This window comes from Bufo gargarizans, chromosome 1 (genome assembly GCF_014858855.1).
Source record: "Bufo gargarizans isolate SCDJY-AF-19 chromosome 1, ASM1485885v1, whole genome shotgun sequence".
NCBI classification, from domain to species: Eukaryota; Metazoa; Chordata; class Amphibia; order Anura; family Bufonidae; genus Bufo; species Bufo gargarizans.
Window position 1 is genome coordinate 493340353 of NC_058080.1, and position 27664 is coordinate 493368016.

The 27664-nt window shown below is 43.8% G+C and overlaps 1 protein-coding gene across 3 annotated transcripts in view; it reads left to right on the plus strand.

Moving 5' to 3' along the window:
- The window catches only part of ACIN1 (apoptotic chromatin condensation inducer 1), an 84736-nt gene that overhangs the window by 10356 nt on the left and 46716 nt on the right, over nt 1-27664 (plus strand). For 2 of the 3 annotated variants that reach the window (XM_044274114.1, XM_044274121.1), the window contains exons 2-6: nt 1030-1095; nt 4697-4808; nt 8554-8670; nt 13457-13545; nt 13623-18257. In XM_044274114.1, the coding sequence (XP_044130049.1) occupies nt 1030-1095; nt 4697-4808; nt 8554-8670; nt 13457-13545; nt 13623-18257 (5019 nt within the window). The remainder of the gene's footprint in view (nt 1-1029; nt 1096-4696; nt 4809-8553; nt 8671-13456; nt 13546-13622; nt 18258-27664) is intronic. The other variant, XM_044274125.1, reaches the window with a different exon arrangement.

Genomic DNA, 27664 nt, shown 5'->3' on the forward strand with positions numbered 1-27664 from the left:
CCATGTGCAGGCGGCCTAAACCCTCCATACAGCTCAGTGGTTGTAAGAAGCCCTAACAGCATCCAGATATAACAGGAACAGTGCTTAGGGTACACTTCCGTTTTTCTTTTCCGGCACTAAGTTCCGTCCTAGGGGCTCAATACCGGAAAAGAACTGATTAGGCATATCCCCATGCATTCTGAAAGGAAAGAAATCCGTTCAGGATGTCTTCCGTTCAGTCACCGAGTGGCATTTTGGACGGAGGAAATACTGCAGCATGCTGCGGTATTATCTCCGTCCAAAATTCCGGATCTGGCATTAATTTACATTGAAATGTATTAGTGCTGGATCTGGCATTAAAAGTACCGCAATGCCGGATCCGTTATATAACAGATCTGTTTCTCCAGATGACATGCGGAGAGACTGATCCGTTCTTGCAATGCATTTGTAAGACTGATCCGCAACCAGATCTGTCTACAAATGCTGTCTGTTTGCAGGCAGATTGCTGGATCACTCTGGCGCTAGTGTGAAAGTAGCCTTATGGATGCCTTAGTTTTAGCCCAGTCTTTATTCTGCATGCCAGTGTTCTGAAGGTGGTCACACATGCTCTCTGCAGGCGGCCGCTCTCACATCCAACCAAGACTCCGATTCAAAGTCAGATGTAGCCTAATCGTCCAGAAATACCTGGCGTGGAGTAGTGACCCAGCCAGTGCCTCTCACATGGTCTGACACCTAGATAAGTAATGGAAATGGCAGAGCGCGCTGGTTCGGTTATTTCCAGAAATCCCATACACTGTAATAAAGAGCCACGCACACGGGATAGACCTTACTCCTTGGAGTACGCACGTGATCAGACAACTCCTCATGGAAACCTGAGGAGGAATTTCCAGCCAGGGAAATTCAGGGGATAAATGAAGTCTAAACCCATCCACATTTTTCCTATGACGGTTAGTGACAGTGCAGCCCCGATAAGAATCTGGGGGAGACCTCTGTGTATATGACAGATCTTGCCTACCATTTTGTAATATATTTTCTTTTTCAATTTTTCAGGCTTTAATGTTGGAAAACCTGCAGAAACAGTCTACTCCTCACACTGGTTTCCAGCCAAACTCGCAGGTATGTATTGCCATACTGGGCCAGTAACTGCAGGGGAGATTGTAGTATGAACATGCAGCATTGCTTGCTCCATTTTGGAAACTCCTAGACAAGCTTTCTTCATTCTGGTTCATAAATGGTGCTTTTAATGGCATAACCTCCCCCGTTCCCACTTTACTTTGACGATCTCTATGGATATCCTACATGTATAGAGGTGAAGGTAAGAATCAGTAGATGTTGAAGGAGTTTTCCCATTAAAGGGCATCTGTCAGCAGCTTTGTACCTATGAAACTGGCTGACCTGTTACATGTGCACTTGGCAGCTGAAGGCATCTGTGTTGGTCCCATGTTCATATGTGCCCACATTGCAGAGAAAAATTAAGCTTTAATACATGCAAATGACCCTCTAGGAGCAACGGGGGTGTTGGCATTACACAGGCTCTGCTCTCTCTGTATGCCATATGTATGTAACATACGGCCCTTACCTTGAGCTGTATTCAGATGGGCATTAAACTTACTGGATTTTTCTCCCCGCCTACGGTCTTATTTTAGTCACAGCCTGTTATATGTACTCTTCAACTTAATATGTACAAATCATGTATTTCAGTTTGGTACATACAAGGGTTGTATGTTATAACTCATGATGTTTTATGTACATGTGTATTATAGACAGTAAATTAAAGGGGTTTTGCCATTGCATACAATGGGGGCATATTGCTAGGATATGCCCCCATTGTCTGATAGGTGGAATGAATGGAGGGCGCACTGCGTATGCGCAGCCGGTGTCCATCAATTTCAATAGGGCCGTCTAAAATAGAGCGCTAGCTTGGCTATTTCCGTCTGCCTCATAAAAATGAATGGGAACAGGGTCCATGTGTGTACGGTGCGCTCCCATTCACTTGTATGGGAGGGGGGGCAGCGCTTGGTGGTGGACTCTAGCCACAGCTCCCCCCGCTCTGTTCTCCTTGTACCACCTCTGGGACCCGCACCTAACAGACAATGGGGGCAGATCCTAGCGATATGCCCCCACTGTATGTGATGGGAATACTCCTTTAAAGGTGCTGCAAAATGGTTTGTCTAGAAAGTACTAATCATCTAGCCAAGCGCAAGGCCTCACGTATCTGCCTTAACCTTTAAATAAAAAGTTATAACTGGCAGAATGCGGGAATACTACACTTGCTTGGTTCTAAAGGACAAAAATGGCTTAGGGTGGGTTCACATCATATTTTATGCCTTCCGTTTGACGTATATGTTAGGGGGGAAAAAAGGGTACAAAAACGTAGCACACCACGTTCTTGTATCCTGCAGGGTCCGGTAAAAAACATATACTTTTTTTACAATAGAACTCTATGGTGAACACATGCCACTGTATAGCATCACTCTGAGGCATCCATTTAATATATACGTTAAACGGAAAAACGTGATGCGCACCCAGCCTTAGACTCCCGCACACTGTGATCAACTACTGGATGACGACTGTACTTGACAGCTTCCCTCCAGTGCAGATCGTGGTACTGACAAAGGGATGGGGACTCTCATCTCCCCACCAGCCCTGGATTTGTCTCACGGGGCAGTAATCACTTCCAGGAAGCAGGATGGTGTCCTGTGTGCCAAGTAGAGTTGTTGCGATACCAAATTTTTGATTCGGTTTCGATACCATGAAAAAGTATTGCGATACTCGATACCATTCGATACCACGCAAAAAAAATAAACAAAAAAAGCCACGTGCATTCCTCATTTTTAAAAATGGCGAATCGCGCAGTTTTTATTTTATTTTTTCTGTTCCGGCATTCACCACCTAGATTTTTTTTTATATTTTAATAGTTTGGACTTTTCTGACGTGGCGACGTAATATGTTTATTATTTATATATTTTATATGTGAAATTGGGAAAAGGGGTGATTTATACTTCATATTTTAGTGTTTTTTTTTTTGTTTTTTTTACACTTTTTATTTAATAACTATTTCCCCCCCTTAGGGGCTAGAACCTGGGATCTTTCATCCCTTTTCCTATTCAGCCTGATAGATCTCTATCAGGGTGAATAGGACTTCACACTGTCCCTGCTGCTCTGTGCTTTGTGCACACAGCATCAGGGATGTTACCATGGCAACCAGGGCTTCTGTAGCGTCCTGGCTGCCATGGTAACCGATCGGAGCCCCAGCATTACAATGCTGGGGCTCCGATCAGAAGCTGCCACTGCACCACCAATGAGGGGAGGGGAGAGGTCCCTGATTTTAATACTGGGGGGTTGAGATGGGCCGGCGCACTGTGCCACCAATGATTTTAATGGGTTGGGGGGCACACTGCACCACCAATGATAATTACCCCTTTATACAGGAGGCGGGTACTGGCAGATCAGCGGCAGTTAACTGCCGCTGATCGCAGCTCCCTGTCAGGGGCAGGGTGCCGGCAATGCGATTCTGCTGCCAGCACCCGCCTCCTGTATGTGTTAAAGACTGACTACTATATGGGACTCCAGACTTTCACTATCAGGCCACACAGAGCGGCGCCCAGCGTTGTCTCAGCACTCACCATTAGTCCTGGGCGCCGCTCCGTTCGCCTGCAGTGCTCCATTACTGTCTCCTCTCCTGCTCCACATGCTGCTGATTACTATCGGAGCGATGGGAGGAGACATCAGCTTCACTAGTGGGCGTTCCTTCTCCCTGGCTGTAGCGCTGTCCAATCGCAGCGCAGGGAAAAGGAACGCCCACTAGTGAAGCTGATGTCTCCTCCCATCGCTCCGATAGTAATCAGCAGCATGTGGAGCAGGAGAGGAGACAGTAATGGGCACTGCGGACGAACGGAGCGGCGCCCAGGACTAATGGTGAGTGCAGAGACATCGCTGGGCGCCGCTCTGTGTGGAAATAAACCTATCATTGGTGGCGCAGTGCGCCCGCCCCTCTCTTCTCATTGCCGCCTTTCCTCCGTGGTGCCGCCCCTCCTCCGCCCCTCTCTTCTCATTGCCGCCCCTCTCTTCTCATTGCCGCCCCTCCTCCGCCCCTCTCTTCTCATTGCCGCCCCTCCTCCGTGGTGCCGCCCCTCCTCCGCCCCTCTCTTCTCATTGCCGCCCCTCTCTTCTCATTGGTGGCAGCGGCAGCAGCACAGGGGGAGGGAGGACAGCTTCCTTCTCCCCGTGCTGCTGAGAGAACATGAGCGCGCCGATAGCAGCGCGCTCATGTTCAGAGATACTAGGCTGCGCAGAAGCGCAGCCCAGTATCGAAAAAACGGAAATCCCGGTATCGTATCGATACCGGGACAAAAGTATCGATTGGGTATCGAAATTTCGATACCCGCAACAACCCTAGTGCCAAGTATATCACAGTAGCACATACCGGATGATAAATATAATGCAACATATTTTTTTAGCCCAAATTATTATTATTTTTTTCTTGCTAAAACCCCCTTTTGTGAAAAGTTGTGTCCCCTGAAGCAAGATGCACTATTCTTTGTGGTGCATTTGCGTTTTAACTGTGTCTAAAACTTGGTGATGTTTTGCATATTTTGATGCATTTTTTAACAATGCCTAGGTGCAATCACAATGGACACATAATGTATGTTGCAAAGTTCGCAACCGGTTGTCCTTTATATGAGCACTGAAGCTATATATATTTTTTTTCCTGCAGATGGGGGAAGAAATGGGACAAAACAGTTTCATAAAGCAGTACCTGGAGAAACAGCAGGAGCTGCTCAGGCAGCGTCTACAGAAAGAAGCACGAGAGGCACAAGAAACAGAAGGTACACCAGTAATTGTTATCTAGTGATCTGAAAGGAAGAGAGGTGACATCATATGTCTTCTGATAGTATAAAGCTGTGGCACTCCAATAATTCTTTATCTTCTGAAGTTTATTTGCACCGAAAACAGCAACGTTTCGACCTATCCTGTCTTACTCAAGCTCACTTGAGCTTGAGAAAGACCGGATAAGTCAAAACGTAGCTTTTTCCGGTGCAAATAAACTTCAAAATATAAAGAATTATTGTAGTGCTGCCGCTTTATACTATCATTTGACATTTGTGGGGTCCAAGAGGCCGGAACTCGACGCTGCAGGCATCGCAACAGATTGGATCAGCTGAAAGTGTCCAGTGAGTAGTGCTGTCTTATTGCTATATTGTATCATATGTCTTCTGACCACACAATCTCTTTTGTCCCATCTCCATCGTATCTTAATTTTTATTTTTTTCATACAAGAATTAAAGGATAGATGTACCTGTGGCTGGCAAAGGGCCAATTAACCCTGAAAAACAAGAAAAAAGCATACCTGCTAAGTAAAGCTCTTTCTGCATGGGCATCTGCAAGCAGCTACAGAAAGCAGTATTTAGCAGATTTCCTGCAGTCAGAGAAGTGCCACCTTCTCCCAATGCTCAATCTTCTGCAGGGCACCCACTCAGTGCACTCGTATGAGCTCACAGTCAAAACTGGAAGTTTGGGGGCAAAGGGCAGGGCTCAACTCTGCATTTACTTTAATGGACTCCCAGAGCAGTGTGAAAGTGGTGGAAACTGCTAAACTTAGCAGCTTCTTACCAAATACCCCCTTGTATGTGTACATGTATACCTTACAGTACCAGGGCATCGACAGAAAGTGTTGGCCAGCTTTTTCCAGATTTCTAAATGTCAAGTTTGCCTATAAAGGTAAATAATGTTACCCTCACGTTGTGCAAGTTACCCAGCTTTTTCAGGCCCCTAAAAGGCAAATCTGCCTAGCTGTGGCCCTGTTTTGGTGTCAGGAGGGGGATTTGTTCTGGTAGATTTAGTGTTCTGTTTCACATGGTTTAACCCAGCTTTCCCAGGACCCTAAACGACAGATCTGCCTAGTTATAGCACCATTTAGGAGTGGGACACATGGTTGTAATCACAATTCCCCAGGACCCTCACTACGGCACTATTTGGGAGTGAAGACAGGGATTTATTTAGGTACATAGTATTTAGCAGTCCCTATTACAGTTCTATATAATTTGTTTCCATGCTTTTCCAGGACCCTGAAGGACAGATCTGTCTAGCTATTTTCTATTCAAAAGGGCGTCTGTTTGACTAGAAAATGGATAACTTTTTTTGCATTTTAGAAGATCTGTGTAGCTATTCTGCAATATGGAGGATTTGTCACTGGGATTCTTACTCTGCTTTTCCTGGCTAACAAATTTAGTAAGGTATAACAATACCAGGGATTTACCAATTCATATGTAGTCTGATCTGGCATACTGCAGTCTGGGAAAGCTGGGTAAAAATAGGGGCATATTGTTAAAATGTACACAACACTGCCATGATACACTGTGTGTGATCCTGACAGACTCAAAATCTATTTTCACCATTGCAACTGTACAGCTTTTCCAGGACCCTTAACGGCAAATTGGTCTAGCTCTACTATACAAAGGGTTTTATAACTACGTAACTAGCCAATATGGAATTCAGCTTTCTTGGAAAGCTGAGTAACAAGCCACACTTGGTCTATACATTCTGTATGCACTACATCCCAAAAAATAATATCAGGACAACCGTGAGTATATACTATATATGTAGTTTGTATTCCAAAACTGCTGAAAGGCAAATCTGCACAATTATGCAGTAAAGGAAAGGATTATCACTGCGTAACTGGGCAGATTAGCTTTTCAGCTTTATGTACTATGTATATATTACAGCTGGTAAAATTGGCACTATGGCTGGTTCTATGTATGTACTAAAGCTTTTGCTATTAGTACTATGGCTGGCACTGTCCCCAAATGTATTTCATACTATTAGTAACTAGAAGATTCCTTCCAACAAAATGGCTACATTCACTGTGTAGACAACAATTATCCAGAGTACTAAACCCAGCCCCCTCCCATACTTCCTGAGTCACGTGCACTAGCATCAGAGAAGGAAGACCTGGCTGAATATACTCAGTGCTCCAGACTATCCAGACTAAAAAAAAAAATATCAAGGAGCAATTGGCTCCTAAGCTGAAAAATTTAGAAGCCAAATAAAATTTTTAGTCGCCAAATTTAAAATGCATATAATATAGCTGGGATACTTAGGAGCATGGTGTTTTCTAAGCTACAGCCCATGCAGTTAAAGGGGTTGTGCACTCATTTCCATTACCTGTCAGACTAGCCAGATTTGCATTGGTAATCCCTAGGTGCTGGGTCCTGGCTCATTCGCTTCCAGGCCTCCGCTGCTTGTCTGCTTTTTCAAGAATCTAATCCCAACAAAAACTTTCCTTGACAGAGTAAGGGCTCATGCACATAAACATATTTTCTTTCCGTGACCTTTCGTTTTTTTTTCGTTTTTTTTGCAGACCGTATTACTCTGTGTGCATTCGGTTTCCATATGTCCGTATTTCTGTTCGGGCAAGATTAGTACTGTTCTATTAGGGGCCAGCTGTTCCGTTCCGCAAAATACGGAATGCACCCGGATGTCAGCCTTATTTTTTGCGGACCACAAAATGCATACGGTCCTGTGCATGAGCCCTAAAGCACATAATTTAGATTTGGATGCTATGGTCTCCTCTCCAACCTTTTAGCCACTAAGAGGCGCTGGGGTACAACCCCTCTTACCCTCAACCAGGAGTACAGCACCAAGCTACACTGACCTATTGTAACAACCCCACAGCTCTGTCTGTACATATGTGTTTATTCACCTTGTGTTACTACCTCACTATTTTCAAACTCTCTGCTTGTAGTCAGCCACTGGGACACTGAAAACTATCTTAACCTTCTACTTATTACAGCTGAGGTTCCGTTGCAATGTATTAGTGTAGATAAATCATGGCGTTTACCACTGGATTGCAGGTTTTGGATGTAAGCATGAGCATCTGCATTCACTGACAGTAAGCAGACATGTTTAATTTGATGCAGTGTGGCAAGAGGAAAGGGAGGGAGTTCCATTTTGAAGATGAAGGTTTGTCTGGACTGGTCAGACTACAACTTGTCCTGTAAAAGACAAGCCGTCATATGGCCACATTGACAGAAAAATAAAAGTTATAGCTTTTGGAAGGCAACAATGAAAAAATGAAGAAATTTGCTTGGCCCAAAACTGGCTAGTCATTAAGGGGTTAAAGGAGCTGCCCTAGGACTACAGTGTTTATTTGTTTTGCTATGAATAATAACAATCTTCATTTATATAGCGTCAACATATTCCGCAGCGCTTTACAGTCGAACAACTAGAATTCAATCATTATCAATATCTGATGGGTCAGAGTCCGACTCCCCGCACCCCCTCTGATCATCTGTTTGAAGAGGCATGCAATGTCACGTCCACCATTCACATGGCCTCTGTGACGCTTTGTCTCATTCAGGTGACTTAGACTGAGCTGTAATACCACTATACAATGTACAGAGGTGTGTTTGGTATAGTATGAAGAGGACGCAGTGCTCGGATGACCTCTGCAACCCATTTAATATCTCCATTTTGCTGCCTTCCCCATCTGGTCTCCATTTTTCTGTGCTTCAAGCTTTGGTAGGGACTGTTTGATTCTTTGGATGATTACAGAAATGTCTCTTTGCTTTACAGAAACTTTTGCAGATTCTGAGGATGAAAACATGAACCCTGACATAGTGCCAGAACCTCCTGATATTATCTGTGATGTTCTGAGAATGCCAGAAGTAGAACTGGGAAAACATACTCCTAGTATGTATATACGCAGTATTGTGAAAAAATACCATATCTTCATTTAGCACCCAGTTGATGCCTCTGAGTACACTGACAATTACAAATGCTGATGACATTGCTTGAAGTAACAATATTAAAGAGGACCTTCCACCTCTCCTGACATGTCTGTTTTAGTAGCTACTTGCATCCTCCATATAACAACAACTCTGGAGCATCTAGTCTAATGACTCTATTGTGTACCGTTGTCCTCTTATTGCTGTTAGAATTTTTTGGGATAAAGGTACAGATAGGTTTTACCAGTTGGTGGTGTGTCCATGTACAGGCTGACACGTGCAGCACTGATTGGACAAGGTCAGACACAACAGGGACACCCCCCCCCCAACTGGTAACTCCCCTCTCTACCTTTATCCATAAACTTCTAGCAAGTATAACAGAAGAATGGCACAACATAGAGTCAAAAAAATAGGTGCTCCAGCATTGTTATAACATGGGGAATGCAAGTAGCTACTAAAACAGACATGTCAGGGGTTTTGACAGCTCCTCTAATTTTAATAGCAATAAATCAGCCAAAACATGTAATATATTGTAGTGTGTAGTAATACAAGAATAACATTTGCTGTAAACCCTTAATGCAAATTGAGTGACTTACATGTACAGTCAGGTCCATAAATATTGGGACATCGACACAATTCTAACATTTTTGGCTCTATACACCACCACAATAGATTTGAAATGAAACAAACAAAATATGCTTCAACTGCAGACTGTCAGCTTTAATTTGAGGGTATTTACATCCAAATCAGGTAAACGGTGTAGGAATTACACAGTATGTATATGTGCCTCCCACGTGTTAAGGGACCAAAAGTAATGGGACAGAATAATAATCTTAAATCAAACTTTCACTTTTTAATACTTGGTTACAAATCCTTTGCAGTCAATTACAGCCTGAAGTCTGGAATGCATAGACATCACCAGACGCTGGGTTTCATCCCTGGTGATCCTCTGCCAGGCCTCTACTGCAACTGTCTTCAGTTCCTGCTTGTTCTTGGGGCATTTTCCCTTCAGTTTTGTCTTCAGCAAGTGAAAAATGCATGCTCAATCTGATTCAGGTCAGATGATTGACTTGGCCATTGCATAACATTCCACTTCTTTTCCTTAAACTCTTTGGTTGCTTTTGCAGTATGGTTTAGGTCATTGTCCATCTGCACTGTGAAGCGCCGTCTAATGAGTTCTAAAGCATTTGGCTGAATATGAGCAGATAATATTGCCCGAAACACTTCAGAATTCATCCTGCTGCTTTTGTCAGCAGTCACATCATCAATAAATACAAGAGAACCAGTTCCATTGGCAGCCATACATGCCCACGCCATGACACCACCACCACCATGCTTCACTGATGAGGTGGTATGCTTAGGATCATGAGCAGTTCCTTTCCTTCTCCATACTCTTCTCTTCCCATCACTCTGGTACAAGTTGATCTTGGTCTCATCTGTCCATAGGATGTTGTTCCAGAACTGTGAAGGCTTTTTTAGATGTTGTTTGGCAAACTCTAATCTGGCCTTCCTGTTTTTGAGGCTCACCAATGGTTTACATCTTGTGGTGAACCCTCTGTATTCACTCTGGTGAAGTCTTCTCTTGATTGTTGACTTTGACACACATACACCTACCTCCTGGAAAGTGTTCTTGATCTGGCCAACTGTTGTGAAGGGTGTTTTCTTCACCAGGGAAAGAATTCTTCGGTCATCCACCACAGTTGTTTTCCATGGTCTTCCGGGTCTTTTGGTGTTGCTGAACTCACCGGTGCGTTCCTTATTTTTATGGGCTCTTTCACACTTGCGTTGTCCGGATCCATTTGCCGGAATTACACGCTGGATCCGGAAAAACGCAAGTAAACTGAAAGCATTTGAAGACGGATCCGTCTTCAAAATGCGTTCAGTGTTACTATGGCAGCCAGGACGCTATTAAAGTCCTGGTTGCCATAGTAGTAGTGGGGAGCGAGGGAGCAGTATACTTACAGTCCGTGCGGCTCCCGGGGCGCTCCAGAATGGCGTCAGAGCGCCCCATGCGCATGGATGACGTGCCATGCGATCACGTCATCCATGCGCGTGGGGCGCCCTGACGTCACTCTGGAGCACCCCGGGAGCAGCACGGACGGTAAGTATACTGCTCCCCACTACACTTTACCATGGCTGCCAGGACTTTAGCGTCCCGGCAGCCATGGTAACCATTCAGAAAAAGCTAAACGTCGGATCCGGCAATGCGCCGAAACGACGTTTAGCTTAAGGCCGGATACGGATTAATGCCTTTCAATGGGTGAAGGAGCGTGTCAAGTGTGAAAGAGCCCTAAGACTGTTCTTTTGGCCACGCCTAATGTTTTTGCTATCTCTCTGATGGGTTTGTTTTTTGTTTTTTCAGCCTAATGATGGCTTGCTTCACTGATAATGACAGCTCTTTGGATCTCATCTTGAGTTGACAGCAACAGGTTCCAAATGCAAATAGCACACTTGAAATGAACTCTGGACCTTTTATCTGCTCATTGTAATTGAGATAATGAGGGAATAACACACACCTGGCCATGGAACAGCTGAGAAGCCACTTGTCCCATTACTTTTGGTCCCTTAACAAGTGAGAGGCACATATGCAAACTGTTGTAATTCCTACACCGTTCACCTGATTTGGATGTAAATACCCTCAAATTAAAGCTGACAGTCTGCAGTTAAATCACATCTCGTTTGTTTCATTTCAAATCCATTGTGGTGGTGTATAGAGCCACAAATGTCAGAATTGTGTTGATGTCCCAATATTTATGGACCTGACTATGTCATCTGCAGTCTCTACTTGCCACATAATGCTGTACATGTAAATGCTGATCGTGCTTGTGGTAACTGGATCATCTGGGAACAGAGATAAAGGCCTATTAACAATATACAGGCAGGATCTAGGACATTAGTGTAAAGTATTGCAGTGAATTTTGTCAGTTATCAGGGAATCCAAAGTCCAAGCCCTATAGTGGGACTAAAAAGAAATGTCATACAGTGTTTGAAAAAAGGATAAAACACAAACTCACTTTTCTGCACTTTCTTGTGTTAAAGAAAGAAAGAAGCAGACATAATAAGAATTGCTGTGTCTGTAACGACAATTATTTAATCCTGCATGGTGAGCGTAATAAAAAAATAAAACATGGCAGACTTCCAGTTCTTTTTATCCTGCCTCTCAAAAAAAAATAAGAAAGATTTAAAAAGTGATAAAAAAAAAAAAAAATGGAACTAAGGAAAACTCATTCCACAAAAACACATGCTCTCACGCAGCTCTGAAAATAAATCGTTATGACTCTGGCGAAACAAATGTATTTATTGTTTGTGAAAAAAATATCTGTATTGTGCAAAGAGTTGGAAAACATAACAAAATCTGAACATAATTTGATATTGCCATAATCCTATAGGCCTGCAGAATAAAGCTGTCTCTGCAGTATGGTGACCGGTGCAAAATTTTAACGCAATAAAACAATTGTGGAATTTGCTATATTTTTTCATTTCTCCCCCCCCCCCAGAAAAGTTGAATAAGTTAGAGCCATGGAGAAGGTAGCAAAAAAAAAAAGAATGTTTGTTTGGGAATGTCCTTGCAGAGATAACAGCGGACTGCCTGGTCGGCTTTGCAGAGTAAGGCTACTTTCACACTTGCGTTTGGAGCGGATCCGTCTGGTCTCTGCACAGACTGATCCGCTCCTATAATGCAAACGATGGTATCCGTTCAAAACCAATCCGTCTGCATTATATTTGTGAAAAAAATCTAAGTGTAATTGTTAGTCAGACGGATTCGTCCAGACTTTGCATTGAAAGTCAACGGGGGACGGATCCGTTTGAAATTGCACCATATTGTGTCAATGTCAAACGGATCCGTCCCCGTTGACTTCCATTGTAAGTCTGGACGGATCCGTTTGGCTCCGCACGGCCAGGCGGACACGAAAACGCTGCAAGCTGCGTTCGGGTGTCCGCCTGCTGAGCGGAACGGAGGCCAAGCGGAGCCAAACTGATGCATTCTGAGCGGATCCGCATCCACTCAGAATGCATTGGGGCTGCCTTCAAACGGAACTCACAAGCGGAATTCCGAATACAAGTGTGAAAGTAGCCTAAGCTGCCATTCATGTCAGTAGAAGCAGCTCTAGCCACTACACAATGGATGAATGCAACTTTCCACACCAGAGCTACCCTGTAACAGCTGGCCGATCAGATATTGATGGCCTATCCTGGGAATGGGCCATCAATGTCAATATTCTGGAATACCCGTTTATGGATACAGCCTGATTTCAGGGCGTATTAGTTTTTTTTTATTTTTTTTTCCATCTCATCTTTTCTTCATTTCAAAAGTTTTTTTTTAGTTTTTTTTTTTTTCCTGTCAACATACCCATCATTTTTGGGGTACATTTATATATTGTATTACGTTTATTAATTTCTGGTGGTGACTGTTGCTGATCCATAAAATTTTTTATTTTTCTGCCAGCAGAGCTGTATGAAGGATTGTTTTTTGTGGGGCAAGTAGTTTATATTTGTGACATCTTGGGTTACATAAGACTTTTTAAAAACAAAAACAGCAATTTTGAAGATGCAGAGCAGGAAGGTGTTACTATAATGTTTTTATTAATTCTTTTAATACTTCACTAAATTTCATACATAATGATTAATTGTTTCATTTAGCCTACATTAAACCACTCCATCAGAGCTTTCCAGAATTGTTGGCAGAACCATGCTTGTTTGTCATAGAAAGTATTTATCTTGGATACTGAAGGTTAAATTCTTCATTACAGAAAAAAGTCATTCAGTTTTGGAAGACCCAAACGAATCTGAAGAAGAGTTGCCCAAGAAGCGTGAGAGGAGGTCATCTCGAGTAAAACAGGTACCTCTTCCTTCCACTACTTACATCAGTGCATAAATAATGCCACAGGCTTAGTTTTATTTGTCTTTACTTTTCAGACCAAAGTTTCTAAGCCAAGTGTAGTTACACAACCAGTGCAAGAACAAGAACCACGTAGGACATCAGCACGTGCGCGTAAATCTGCTGCAAGAGAAGAAGTAGAAGAGGTAGGTGAAGAAGGGGAGGAAGAAATGGAAGAAGAAAAAGAGCCAGCAGTTGAGAAGGATGAGGAAGAAACTCCAAAAAGAAGAAGATCCTCCAGAACAACTGCTGCTGTTCAGCCCAAAAAGTCACCAAAATTAAAACGATCTCCTTCCCCGCCTGAGTTATTAGAACCTGTTTCTAAAACAGCAACTCTTGAGGGAGAAGAGACTTCAGAAGAACGTGTTCCTCCAATGCTATCTCTTGAAGGTATTCACCAACAAATTTCTGAGAAGCAAGTGTCACCAGCGTCTGAAAAAAACACCTCTTCAAAGCTGCCCATCAAAGAGAGCCCGAAGAGTCATAGATCACCACAGAAATGGAGACGCCAGAGGGGAGAACGAATTGACACTGGTACAGATGCAGAAGTACCGCAGGCACCAGACAGTGTTATTCAACAGACTACATGCAGTGAAAGGGAAGATGAAAAAATGGAGATTGTACAGCAGGGTGAAGACACTAAGTGTACCTCCACACACACAACAGGTGCTACTACTGCAAAGGATGCAAAAGGAAGGGCATCTTTGGTTTTGATGAAGCCTCCGGTTCGTTCAAAATTGGAAGGGAAAACATCTGTGTGTACACAAAGTCTGCAGATAGTGGAAAAGTTATCATCAAGGGGTGTTCAGGCTATGTCCATATTAGAAAAACAAGTACCAGATCCTTGTTCTAAATTAAAAGACAGCCAGTCTTTGTCAAACTCTCCTGAATTAGTAAAATCAAGTGTTAAGTCAAAATCTTTGCATGAAAAATCAGATGCAAGTTCATTGTTAGTTAGTGGTCCAAATGAATCTGCTTTTTCTCCTAGCTTACCTAGAACAAGAAGGTTAAGGATTAGAACATCAAGTGCACAACAAGACCAACCAGAAAATGTACAAACTCCACCAGCAGTGGATCTTCAGGAGAAAGCACAAGCACCAGTGATGCTGAATGAGCCACTGGATAACGAGCAAGAAAGTGTTCTAAAAGTATCTGAATGTAAACAGACTGAGGTCCAACCAGAGAAGCAAACTGAAACAAGGCCACATAGAACTGAAATAGAAGTAAAAACAGAAGAGATTATTGACAGACCTCAATTAGATGATTCATTAGCATCAGAGACAGAAGAAAAGGAAACCAGCAGCACCAACACTTTCAATGTAAGTTCTGTCACAGAAAATGTATGTTGTTCAGTACCATCAGAATTGAAAGAGTCCTCCTTAAATATCAGACCTCATACTGAAGAAATCTCTTTGGTTAGGGAAGCCCCAGAAATGGCTGTAGAAAACAAGGAATCATTGAGTACAGAAGAAACTTTGGACACACAAAATAGCCCAGTGGTACAAGACTCTGCAAATGTTGCATCTGTAGAAGCCATTGTTCCTGAAATGGTCCCAGACACACAACAGTCCTTGCATACACAAGAGGAGACCTCAGTGAAGCCATATAAAAAGCCACAAAGAGATGACGAATCAGAGTCTGAAACAGTGACAAAAGATTGTCCTATGATTGTAGATGAGGCATTAGAAAACACTGAAGATATTTCAATGACTCCAGTGCCCATGTCACCAACTAAACAAGAACCTATAACTATAGATGAAACTGCACAGGCTGCCATGAGTATAGAGGAGTCCCTTAACATTTTAACAGCTGAGGATGTAAGAATGGATGCCAACCAGGAAGACACTGGACCATTGACTGAAGTTGAAACTGCATCCTCATCAGCATTATCATCATGTAGTAACTCGGATGCAGTATTGGAAAATTCTGTAGAACAACAATCAGATAATGTCTCTCCGCAACAAGGTCAAGAAGCAACAGTCACCAATAAGATTTCCCATGAATCTGAAATATCACAGCAGGACAGTGTTATGGACCTAGAAGTCACTGAAAATAATGTGAGTTACAGGGATTTACCAGTTAATTCAGACAGAGAAAATCCTACCGGTCCCTCAAAACCTGATATGCAGGACAATAATGTTGATGAATCTGTATCAATACCTGCAGCTGAAAAATATGATATTGCCCAGAGTACTGCAGAAGTTGTTCATTCAAAAGAATGTAAGGATAATAGTGTGGTTCCAGAGGAAGTTAGCGTTCAACCTTCAGAGACTGCCATTGATACTCAACAGTCTGATGTGACAATGGCAGAGGAGGATGTTCCAGTTATTGCACAGGAAGAGGATGAATTGAAGAAAGAATCCGTTTCTGAAGATCATGAAGAAAAGTCAGTGGAAGAGCACAAAGAACTAGAAATTCTTTCTATACAGCCACCTGAACATGAAGAAAAGTCAGCAGAAGAACACAGAGAACTAGAAATTATTTCTACACAACCACCTGAACTTGAAGAAAAGTCAGTGGAAGAACACACAGAACTAGAAATTTCTACACAACCACCTGAACATGTAGAAAAGTCAGTGGTAGAACGCACAGAACTAGAAATTTCTACACAACCACCTGAACATGTAGAAAAGTCAGTGGTAGAACACACAGAACTAGAAATTCTTTCCACACATCCACCTGAACTTGAAGAGAAGTCAGTGGAAGAACACACAGAACCAGATATGTTTTCTACAAAACCACCTAACCATAAGGAAAAGTCAGTGGTAGAACACACAAAACTAGAAATTATTTTTACACAACCACCTAAACATGTAAAAAAGTCAGTGGTAGAACACACACAACTAGAAATTCTTTCTACACATCCACATGAACTTGAAGAAAAGTCAGTGGAAGAACACACAGAACCAGAAATTCTTTCTACGCAACCACCTGAACATGTAGAAAAGTCAGTGGAAGAACACACAGAACCAGAAATTCTTTCTACGCAACCACCTGAACATGTAGAAAAGTCAGTGGAAGAACACACAGAACCAGAAATTCTTTCTACACAACCACCTGAACTTGAAGAAAAGTCAGTGGAAGAACACACAGAACCAGAAATTCTTTCTACACAACCACCTGAACTTGAAGAAAAGTCAGTGGAAGAACACACAGAACCAGAAATTATTTCTACACAACCACCTGAACTTGAAGAAAAGTCAGTGGAAGAACACACAGAACCAGAAATTCTTTTTACACAACCACCTGAACTTGAAAAGTCAGTGGAAGAACACACAGAACCAGAAATTCTTTCTACACAACCACCTGAACATGTAGAAAAGTCAGTGGAAGAACACACAGAACCAGAAATTCTTTCTACACAACCACCTGAACATGTAGAAAAGTCAGTGGAAGAACACACAGAACCAGAAATTCTTTCTACACAACCACCTGAACATGTAGAAAAGTCAGTGGAAGAACACACAGAACCAGAAATTCTTTCTACACAACCACCTGAACATGTAGAAAAGTCAGTGGAAGAACACACAGAACCAGAAATTCTTTCTACACAACCACCTGAACATGTAGAAAAGTCAGTGGAAGAACACACAGAACCAGAAATTCTTTCTACACAACCACCTGAACATGTAGAAAAGTCAGTGGAAGAACACACAGAACCAGAAATTCTTTCTACACAACCACCTGAACATGTAGAAAAGTCAGTGGAAGAACACACAGAACCAGAAATTCTTTCTACACAACCACCTAAACATGTAGAAAAGTCAGTGGAAGAACACACAGAACCAGAAATTCTTTCTACACAACCACCTAAACATGTAGAAAAGTCAGTGGAAGAACACACAGAACCAGAAATTCTTTCTACACAACCACCTAAACATGTAGAAAAGTCAGTGGAAGAACACACAGAACCAGAAATTCTTTCTACACAACCACATGAACATGAAGAAAAGTCAGTGGAAGAACACACAAAACTAGACACTCTTTCTACACAACCACCTGAACATGAAGAAAAGTCAGTGGAAGAACACACACAACTAGAAATTCTTTCTACACAACCACCTGAACATAATGTGGAAGAACCCGAAGTAACCCAGTTACCCTCACCACCCCCAAATGAGGTTGATAGCAAATGTGTTATGCAAGCCACAAAAGAAGATGAAAATCAAAGTACACAAACTAATGAGGGTGAGGAACAAACTGTCTCAGTGGCACAATCAGAGCTAAAGCAGCAACAGGTAGAATGCCTTATAGATGTAGCTATTGCGACAGACCAGAGCAATGAAGTTGATATATCAGAAAAAACAGAACCTCAAAAGGAAGATGAACCAGTTAAATCAAACAATGATGAATCACCTGTTCATCATACAATGGATGAAGTGCTGCCCAATAAAGAGCAGTACCATGAAGTAGAAGAAGATTCTCCTGAACCAGTAGATATTGCAAAGAAGGCCACTGTGGTAGAATTCCGACGAAGTAGGACCTCTTCTTCTTCTTCATCCTCCTCCTCTTCATCTTCTTCATCGTCATTTTCTTCCTCATCCCGCTCATCACGTTCTTCTACAGAGAAGTCATCCCGTTCTAGATGTAGCTCCCATTCTAAGTCCTCATCACCAGAAAGGCAAGATCAGAAGTCACAGTCCTCAAGGTCTTCAACTCCTCACAGTGACAAGGTTAGGTTCTGCTAATTTAAAAAAAATTATTGGTGAGCTTGGTGATTATATTTATTATTGAGCATGATAATGAATCCAGATGCTGACAATCATTCTATAGCCTATATCGTCTTGTGAGCGCTTTAAGGCTACGTCTACACGACGACATTTGTCGCGCGACAGATAGGGCACAACTACACTGCAACATTTGTAGCGCAACATTTTGTTGCACTAATGTCGCGTGACAATTTTTATAATGGCAGTCTATGGTGTTGCACTGCAACATGCTGCGACCCAACAGTTGCAGAAAAATCCATCTCTAATGGATTTTCTGCAACTGTTACATCACAGCATGTTGCAGTGCAACACCATAGACTGCCATTATAAAAATTGTCGTGTGACAAATGTCGTCGTGTAGACGTAGCCTAAAACAGTGGTCTTTTCTTCCCTTTTCCTAATATGATATATTTTGGAAACTGGTTATTTCAGAACCCAATACACGGCCAGATTAAGTATCCAGCTTAGGCTCTGTTCATACTTGCACAAAAAATATTCAGTTTGAAAGGAATTAGTTTGCATACCTGATGAATTTTTATCACTTATGCATTTCACCATCATTGGGAAAAAAAACAGGCACAATTGCAGATAATAGGAATTTCTGACCACAGACTAGGAAACGTGATACGGATTCCTTTTTTGCATGGTATTTTTGTTTAATTCACACATTTTGTCCCAGCGACAGAAACCTGCGGCTTTCTTGCCCACTTAGATATTAAAGATTAAAGCAGCCTTCCTCTCCTTCAGCCAGCTGTGATCTCAGCCAGTTTAGAGGAGGAGAGGGTGGAATGTAAGATTGGAAAAAAGATTCTCACTCCCTGTCTACCTGTACTTGACACCAGGGGGAGGGTAAAATGGACTTCTGTGCATGTTATCTACCCCCCTCTCCTCTATCAATCAGAGTTTTTGTTTTTTCAGGAAAGAAGTTACAAGATGATCACCTGGTCATCTAAACATCAATCAGCGTCTAGTTAAGCCATTTATTGACGCAACAACCTAGATGTTTATAAGAGTCTGGCTCACGGCATCAAATAAGTCTCCCCAAACTCTTACATCCCACACACAAACATCCGTAACACACATTGTCCCTGTCCATATCCAATCTTTAGTGTAAAATATGCAGACTGCTTCTCGCGATTCCCATTACACGCTGTAGTAATACTGATGATGAGGATTATCGCTAGAGAGGAATATGTCATATTTTTCTTTTTATATATTTATGAAAAACATTTCTACAGTCAGAAAAGATGTTGGTCCAGGTTTACTAATCGTAAAGCTGGTGTAAGCTTAGACAGGCTGTTTGGACGGGCAGCGGATTTATCACAAGGGCTCAGGCTGGATGATACAGGGATAGACACTTTTCTCTGACTATGGCCCCATGCACACGGCCGTGTTTCACGGCCGTGTGCGGGCCGTGGAACCGCGGCCTGGATCCCTCCTGAGAGCAGGAGCGCACGGCATCACTGGTTGCTATGACGCCGTGCGCTCCCTGCTGCCGGCACAGTACAGTAATACACTGGTATAGATCATACCAGTGTATTACTGTATTGCGGCGGCAGCAGGGAGCGCACGGCGTCATAGCAACCAGTGACGCCGTGCGCTCCTGCTCTCAGGAGGGATCCAGGCCGCGGTTCCACGGCCCGCACACGGCCGTGTGCATGGGGCCTATATGGCAATTATTGGTTGGATTACTTTGAAACACATTTTTATGTCAGAGTTGCGTTGAACTTTGGTGCAAAATAATGCATCTTAGGCCTATCCCCCTTTTTCATGAAGCCCTGCTCACTTTCTTCTAAGTTCCACCCTTTTTCAAGCATGACTGAGATGGGCGATATACCGGTATCACGATATACCGCGGTATTAAAAAAAAAACTGCGATATGGCGATATCGCTGTTTCCTTAATACCGCGGTATATTTCGTGACGTCATCGCTTTAAAAACTGCGTCCGCGGCTGCCCTCCCCCATCATTATCTACCAGTTTCTTCCAGCAGCGGCTCCTCCTGCTTGCTCCGAATGTGCTGTCTCCGCCCACCGACCGACGTCTCACTTCGGAATCAGGTGACGCCCCCAGGCTGAGTTGAGCAGCGCAGTACAGAGTCGACTCAGTCTCCAGTGAACCGAAGGTCAGGAGGGACTTACAATGTATAGTTATTGCAGGGACTCAGAGAATCTTCTGAGAGTTTATTAGTTAAAAGAATCGTGTCACTGAGTCCCTGCCAGACTTCCTGCTCTGCTACATGCTACACTGCTGCATGCACCCTGTACACACACAGGGAGCCGCAGAGCAGGAAGCCTGGCAGGGACCCGGTGACACAGTCTCTGACTCTTTTTTTGAGGATTCCCCCTGTGCTCTGAGTCAGTGCTGGACTGCTGGTTGCCTCTGGTTGGAGGGCTGGGAGGGGAGGGGCTAGCTTCCACTGTAGGCTCCTATTACACTGCCTGCTGCTGCCTCTATGCTAATCGCAGTGAGCCATCATGAGTCCCTCCAGTACCTCCCCCATGACATGATGAACAAGGAGGAATTATGGTGGTGGCAGCCTGGCAGGCAGGTGACAAGTCACAGTCACACAGGTGTCCATAAGATATGGGGGGCAGCTGCTGCCCCCCACAAGCCCCATACTCTATGTAATGTCTCCTTGTGGCTGCTGCCCCCATACTGTAATGTCTCCTTGTGGCTGCTGCCCCCATACTGTAATGTCTCCTTGTGGCTGCTGCCCCCATACTGTAATGTCTCCTTGTGGCTGCTGCCCCCATACTGTAATGTCTCCTTGTGGCTGCTGCCCCCATACTGTAATGTCTCCTTGTGGCTGCTGCCCCCATACTGTAATGTCTCCTTGTGGCTGCTGCCAGCTGCCCCCATACTGTAATGTCTCCTTGTGGCTGCGCTGCTGCCCCCATACTGTAATGTCTCCTTGTGGCTGCGCTGCTGCCCCCATACTGTAATGTCTCCTTGTGGCTGCCCCCATACAGTATAAGGTGTCCTTGTGGCTGCCCCCATACAGTATAACGTCTCCTTGTGGCTGCCCCCATACAGTATAACGTCTCCTTGTGGCTGCCCCCATACAGTATAACGTCTCCTTGTGGCTGCCCCCATACAGTATAACGTCTCCTTGTGTTTTTTTCTTTAACCACTTCAGCCCCGCTAGCTGAAACCCCCTTCATGACCAGAGCACTTTTTACACTTCGGCACTACACTACTTTCACCGTTTATCGCTCGGTCATGCAACTTACCACCCAAATGAATTTTACCTCCTTTTCTTCTCACTAATAGAGCTTTCATTGGGTGGTATTTTATTGCTGCTGACATTTTTACTTTTTATGTTATTAATCGAAATGTAACGATTTTTTTGCAAAAAAATGACATTTTTCACTTTCAGCTGTAAAATTTTGCAAAAAAAACGACATCCATATATAAATTTTTCGCTAACTTTATAGTTCTACATGTCTTTGATAAAAAAAAAATGTTTGGGCAAAAAAAAAAAATGGTTTGGGTAAAAGTTATAGCGTTTACAAACTATGGTACAAAAATGTGAATTTCCGCTTTTTGAAGCAGCTCTGACTTTCTGAGAACCTGTCATGTTTCCTGAGGTTCTACAATGCCCAAACAGTAGAAAAACCCCACAAATGACCCCATTTCGGAAAGTAGACACCCTAAGGTATTCGCTGATGGGCATAGTGAGTTCATAGAACTTTTTATTTTTTGTCACAAGTTAGCGGAAAATGATGATGATTTTTTATTTTTATTTTTTTCTTACAAAGTCTCATATTCCACTAACTTGCGATAAAAAATTCTAGGAACTCGCCATTCCCCTCACGGAATACCTTGGGGTGTCTTCTTTCCAAAATGGGGTCACTTGTGGGATAGTTATAATGCCCTGGCAATTTAGGGGCCCAAATGTGTGAGAAGAACTTTGCAATCGCTAAAGTGTCACACATCTGGTATCGCCGTACTCAGGAGAAGTTGGGGAATGTGTTTTGGGGTGTCATTTTACATATACCCATGCTGGGTGAGATAAATATCTTGGTCAAATGCCAACTTTGTATAAAAAAATGGGAAAAGTTGTCTTTTGCCAAGATATTTCTCTCACCCAGAATGGGTATATGTAAAATGACACCCCAAAACACATTCCCCAACTTCTTCTGAGTACGGCGATACCAGATGTGTGACACTTTTTTGCAGCCAAGGTGGGCAAAGGGGCATATATTCCAAAGTGCACCTTTCGGATTTCACCGGTCATTTTTTACACATTTCGATTGCAAAGTTCTTCTCACACATTTGGGCCCCTAAATTGCCAGGGCAGTATAACTACCGCACAAGTGACCCCATTTTGGAAAGAAGACACCCCAAGGTATTCCGTGAGGGGCACGGCGAGTTCCTAGATTTTTTTATTTTTTGTCGCAAGTTAGTGGAATATGAGACTTTGTAAGGAAAAAAGAAAAATCATCATTTTCCGCTAACTTGTGACAAAAAATAAAAAAATTCTAGGAACTCGCCATGCCCCTCACGGAATACCTTGGGGTGTCTTCTTTCCAAAATGGGGTCACTTGTGGCGTAGTTATACTGCCCTGGCAATTTAGGGGCCGAAATGTGTAAGAAGTACCTTGCAATCAAAATCTGTAAAAAATGGCCTGTGAAATCTGAAAGGTGCTCTTTGGAATGTGTGCCCCTTTGCCCACCTTGGCTGCAAAAAAGTGTCACACATCTGGTATCGCCGTACTCAGGAGAAGTTGGGGAATGTGTTTTGGGGTGTCATTTTACATATACCCATGCTGGGTGAGAGAAATATCTTGTCAAAAGATAACTTTTCCCATTTTTTTTATACAAAGTTGGCATTTGACCAAGATATTTTTCTCACCCAGCATGGGTATATGTAAAATGACACCCCAAAACACATTCCCCAGCTTCTCCTGAGTACGGCGATACCACATGTGTGACACTTTTTTTGCAGCCTAGATGCGCAAAGGGGCCCAAATTCCTTTTAGGAGGGCATTTTTAGACATTTGGATCCCAGACTTCTTCTCACACTTTCGGGCCCCTAAAAAGCCAGGGCAGTATAAATACCCCACATGTGACCCCACTTTGGAAAGAAGACACCCCAAGGTATTCAATGAGGGGCCTGGCGAGTTCCTAGAATTTTTTTTTTTTTTTTGCATAAGTTAGCGGATATTGATTTTTTTTTTTTTTTTTTTTCTCTCACAAAGTCTCACTTTCCGCTAACTTAGGACAAAAATTTCAATCTTTCATGGACTCAATATGCCCCTCACGGAATACCTTGGGGTGTCTTCTTTCCGAAATGGGGTCACATGTGGGGTATTTATACTGCCCTGGCTTTTTAGGGGCCCTAAAGCGTGAGAAGAAGTCTGGAATATAAATGTCTAAAAATGTTTACGCATTTGGATTCCGTGAGGGGTATGGTGAGTTCATGTGAGATTTTATTTTTTGACACAAGTTAGTGGAATATGAGACTTAGTAAGAAAAAACAAAAACAAACAAAAAATTTCCGCTAACTTAGGCCAAAAAAATGTCTGAATGGAGCCTTACAGGGGGTGATCAATGACAGGGGGGTGATCAATGACAGGGGGGTGATCAATGACAGGGGGGTGATCACCCATATAGACTCCCTGATCACCCCCCTGTCATTGATCACCCCCCTAGTAAGGCTCCATTCAGACGTCCGTATAATTTTTACGGATCCATGGATACATGGATCGGATCCACAAAACACATGCGGACGTCTGAATGGAGCCTTACAAGGGGGGGATCAATGACAGGGGGGTGATCACCCATATAGACTCCCTGATCACCCCCCTGTCACTGATCACCCCCCCCTGTAAGGCTCCATTCAGACGTCCGCATGATTTTTACGGATCCATGGATACATGGATCGGATCCACAAAACACATGCGGACGTCTGAATGGAGCCTTACAGGGGGGTGATCAATGACAGGGGGTGATCAGGGTGATCACCCCCCTGTCACTGATCACCCCCCCTGTAAGGCTCCATTCAGACGTCCGCATGATTTTTACGGATACATGGATCGGATCCACAAAACACATGCGGACGTCTGAATGGAGCCTTACAGGGGGGTTATCAATGACAGGGGGTGATCAGGGTGATCACCCCCCTGTCACTGATCACCCCCCCTGTAAGGCTCCATTCAGATGTCCGCATGAATTTTTAGGATCCATGGATACATGGATCGGATCCACAAAACACATGCGGACGTCTGAATGGAGCCTGACACGGGGGTGATCAATGACACGGGGGTGATCAATGACAGGGGGGTGATCAGGGAGTGTATATGGGTGATCACCCGCCTGTCATTGATCACCCCCCTGTAAGGCTCCATTCAGACGTCCGCATGTGTTTTGCGGATCCGATCCATGTATCCATGGATCCGTAAAAATCATGCGGACGTCTGAATGGAGCCTTACAGGGGGGTGATCAATGACAGGGGGGTGATCAATGACAGGGGGTGATCAGGGAGTTTATATGGGGTGATCAGGGGTTCATTCAGATGTCCGCATGATTTTTACGGATCCATGGATCCATGGATCGGATCCACAAAACACATGCGGACGTCTGAATGGAGCCTGACAGGGGGTGATCAATGACAGGGGGTGATCAATGACAGGGGGGTGATCAGGGAGTGTATATGGGTGATCACCCCCCTGTCATTGATCACCCCCCTGTAAGGCTCCATTCAGACGTCCGTATGCGTTTTGCGGATCCGATCCATGTATCCGTGGATCCGTAAAAATCATACGGACGTCTGAACGGAGGCTGACAGGGGGGTGATCAATGACAGGGGGGTGATCAGGGAGTTTATATGGGGTGATTATGGGTGATCAGGGGTTCATAAAGGGTTAATAAGTGACCGGGGGGGGGGGGTGTAGTGTAGTGTAGTGTTTGGTGCGACTTTACTGACCTACCTGTGTCCTCTGGTGGTCGATCCTAACAAAAGGGACCACCAGAGGACCAGGTAGGAGGTATATTAGACGCTGTTATGAAAACAGCGTCTAATATACCTGTTAGGGGTTAAAAAATTCGGATCTCCAGCCTGCCAGCGAGCGATCGCCGCTGGCAGACTGGAGATCCACTCGCTTACCTTCCGTTCCTGTGAGCGCGCGCGCCTGTGTGCGCGCGTTCACAGGAAATCTCGCGTCTCGCGAGATGACGCGTATATGCGTCCAGGAGGAGTAAAGCAACCACCTCCCGGACGCATATCTGCGTACAGCGGTCGGGAGGTGATTAAAACGGGTATTTATCGCGATATATATCGTTATCGCGATAAATTTTTTAATATCGTTATCGTCTGAATATTTTTGATATTGTCCAACCCTACCCCGGATGTGCCATTTTGCCCCACTTTTTTAGACAGATTTTTGATTCAGGCACATAAGTAAATCTAGGCCATTCTTTCTCACGGACTGTTGTGTAAATGATTTGTATTTGGTTAGTTTTAAAAAGCAAACCAGGGTAGGGCTACATTCACAGTAACGTTGTGAATCCGGTAGACTGATTCGACGGGCTGTTCCAGTATAAATGCCGGCTATAGGCCAAACAGAAACCACTGCATGCACCTGTATTTCTCCTCTATTTATTCTGGAAATGTGTCCGGATCACCTTCTGATACAGGGAGCTCCGTTAGCCTAATCATGCCACCAGAATTCAAACATAACTCTGAACAGGGCCTTAGGGATACTTTCACACTAGCGTCGCTAGATTCCAGATGCGGATCCGTCTCAAAAGTGTATTGCAATACTGGATCCTTCTCTCCGGTTGTCATCCGGAAAAACGGATCCGGTATTTATCTTTTTCACATTTTTAAAGGTGTGCGCATGCGCAGACTGCAAAACCGGATCCGTTTTTCCGGAACACTTAGGGCTGGATCCGGCATTAAAGGGGTTGTCCGAGTTATCTAAAAAAAAAAAATATAGCACTGAAAATCCGATGGGCAGCAATATATAACGAAGGTAAGCAAGTTTTATGCAAAAACAAATAATATATATTTCCTCATTTCCCTGGTTCTTTTCTGGCCCTTTGTTTACATGCAATAAAAGCAATCTCTGCCCCTCCCCTTGCTCTGCTAAGGGAGTGAATACAAGTGCTGCCCTGAGTGACATGTCTGCCTGCTGGGAGACTCAGCAGCATGTTGTATGTGTAGGACTACAAGTCCCAGCTGTATAGTGACACTGCTAAGGGAGTGGATACAAGAGCTGCCCTGAGTACTGGGAGACTCTGCAGCATGTTGTATGTGTAGGACTACAAGTTCCATCTGTACAATGACCCTGCTAAGGGAATGATTACAAGAGCTGCCCTGAGTGACATGTCTGCCTGCTGGGAGACTTTGCAGCATGTTGTATGTGTAGGACTACAAGTCCCAGCTGTATAATGATACTGCTAATACACACAGGATCTTCCCCCTACCTTCTTGTGCAATGCTTTCTCTAGTCCTTCATCTCCTGTGCCCAGAAGTGTCACTGCTGCAGATACCCAGTGTGTGCAGCTGAAGGGGTTAAGAATCCTAGGAGAGAAACTAAGTTTATCAGAGCAGGGAGAGAAGCTGACATCACAGGTCATGTGCCCCTTAGTGAAATCTGAGAAACCAGGCACTGGAGATAAAGTGAGTTAAAGGGGTATTATCATCTTAATGATCACTGTTAAATCTGTTAATGATTTAACAGTGATCATTTTTCTAAATATATTTCATTAACAAATCCCCACCCCTTAGAAAAAAATAAACCTATACTTACATGACTGTTGTCTTCCGTCTCCCCTGGTTACGGCCACCGCTCTTCTCAGGAATCGTGGTGGCCGCACGTGCGCAGACGTCTTTTCTTCTCCCGACCGGCCGCGCGCTGTACTGAACGCGCACGCCGAGTCCGCACATGCGCCCTGGTGACTTCTTCCTGGCAAGTATACTATACTGGCTAGGAAGAAGTCACCAGGGCGCATGTGCGGACTCGGCGTGCGCGTTCCGTACAGCGCGCGGCCCGGCCGGGAGAAGACATCAATGAAGATGGAGCCCGCCCCCTGCCGAGTGCCGAAACCAGGAAGTGGACGGCATGCCGGGAGCAGGTAAGTATCAAATAGCGTGTTGAGAAAACCCCTTTAATTGGAAAGCTGTTACATTTGCTTAGTTAGGAACATAGAACAAAAAAATAACTCGGACAACCCCTTTAATGCATTTCAATGTAAAATAATGCTGGATCCGGCATTCCGGCAAGTGTTCCGCATGCTACAGTAGTTTCTCAGTCCAAAAACCGTACAGTGACTGAAGTGAAGACATCCTGAGGGGCATCACTGAAATAGGTGTAGTGAATGTATTTTCCTTATTTTGAGGTTATTTATTTCTCCATCAGAGC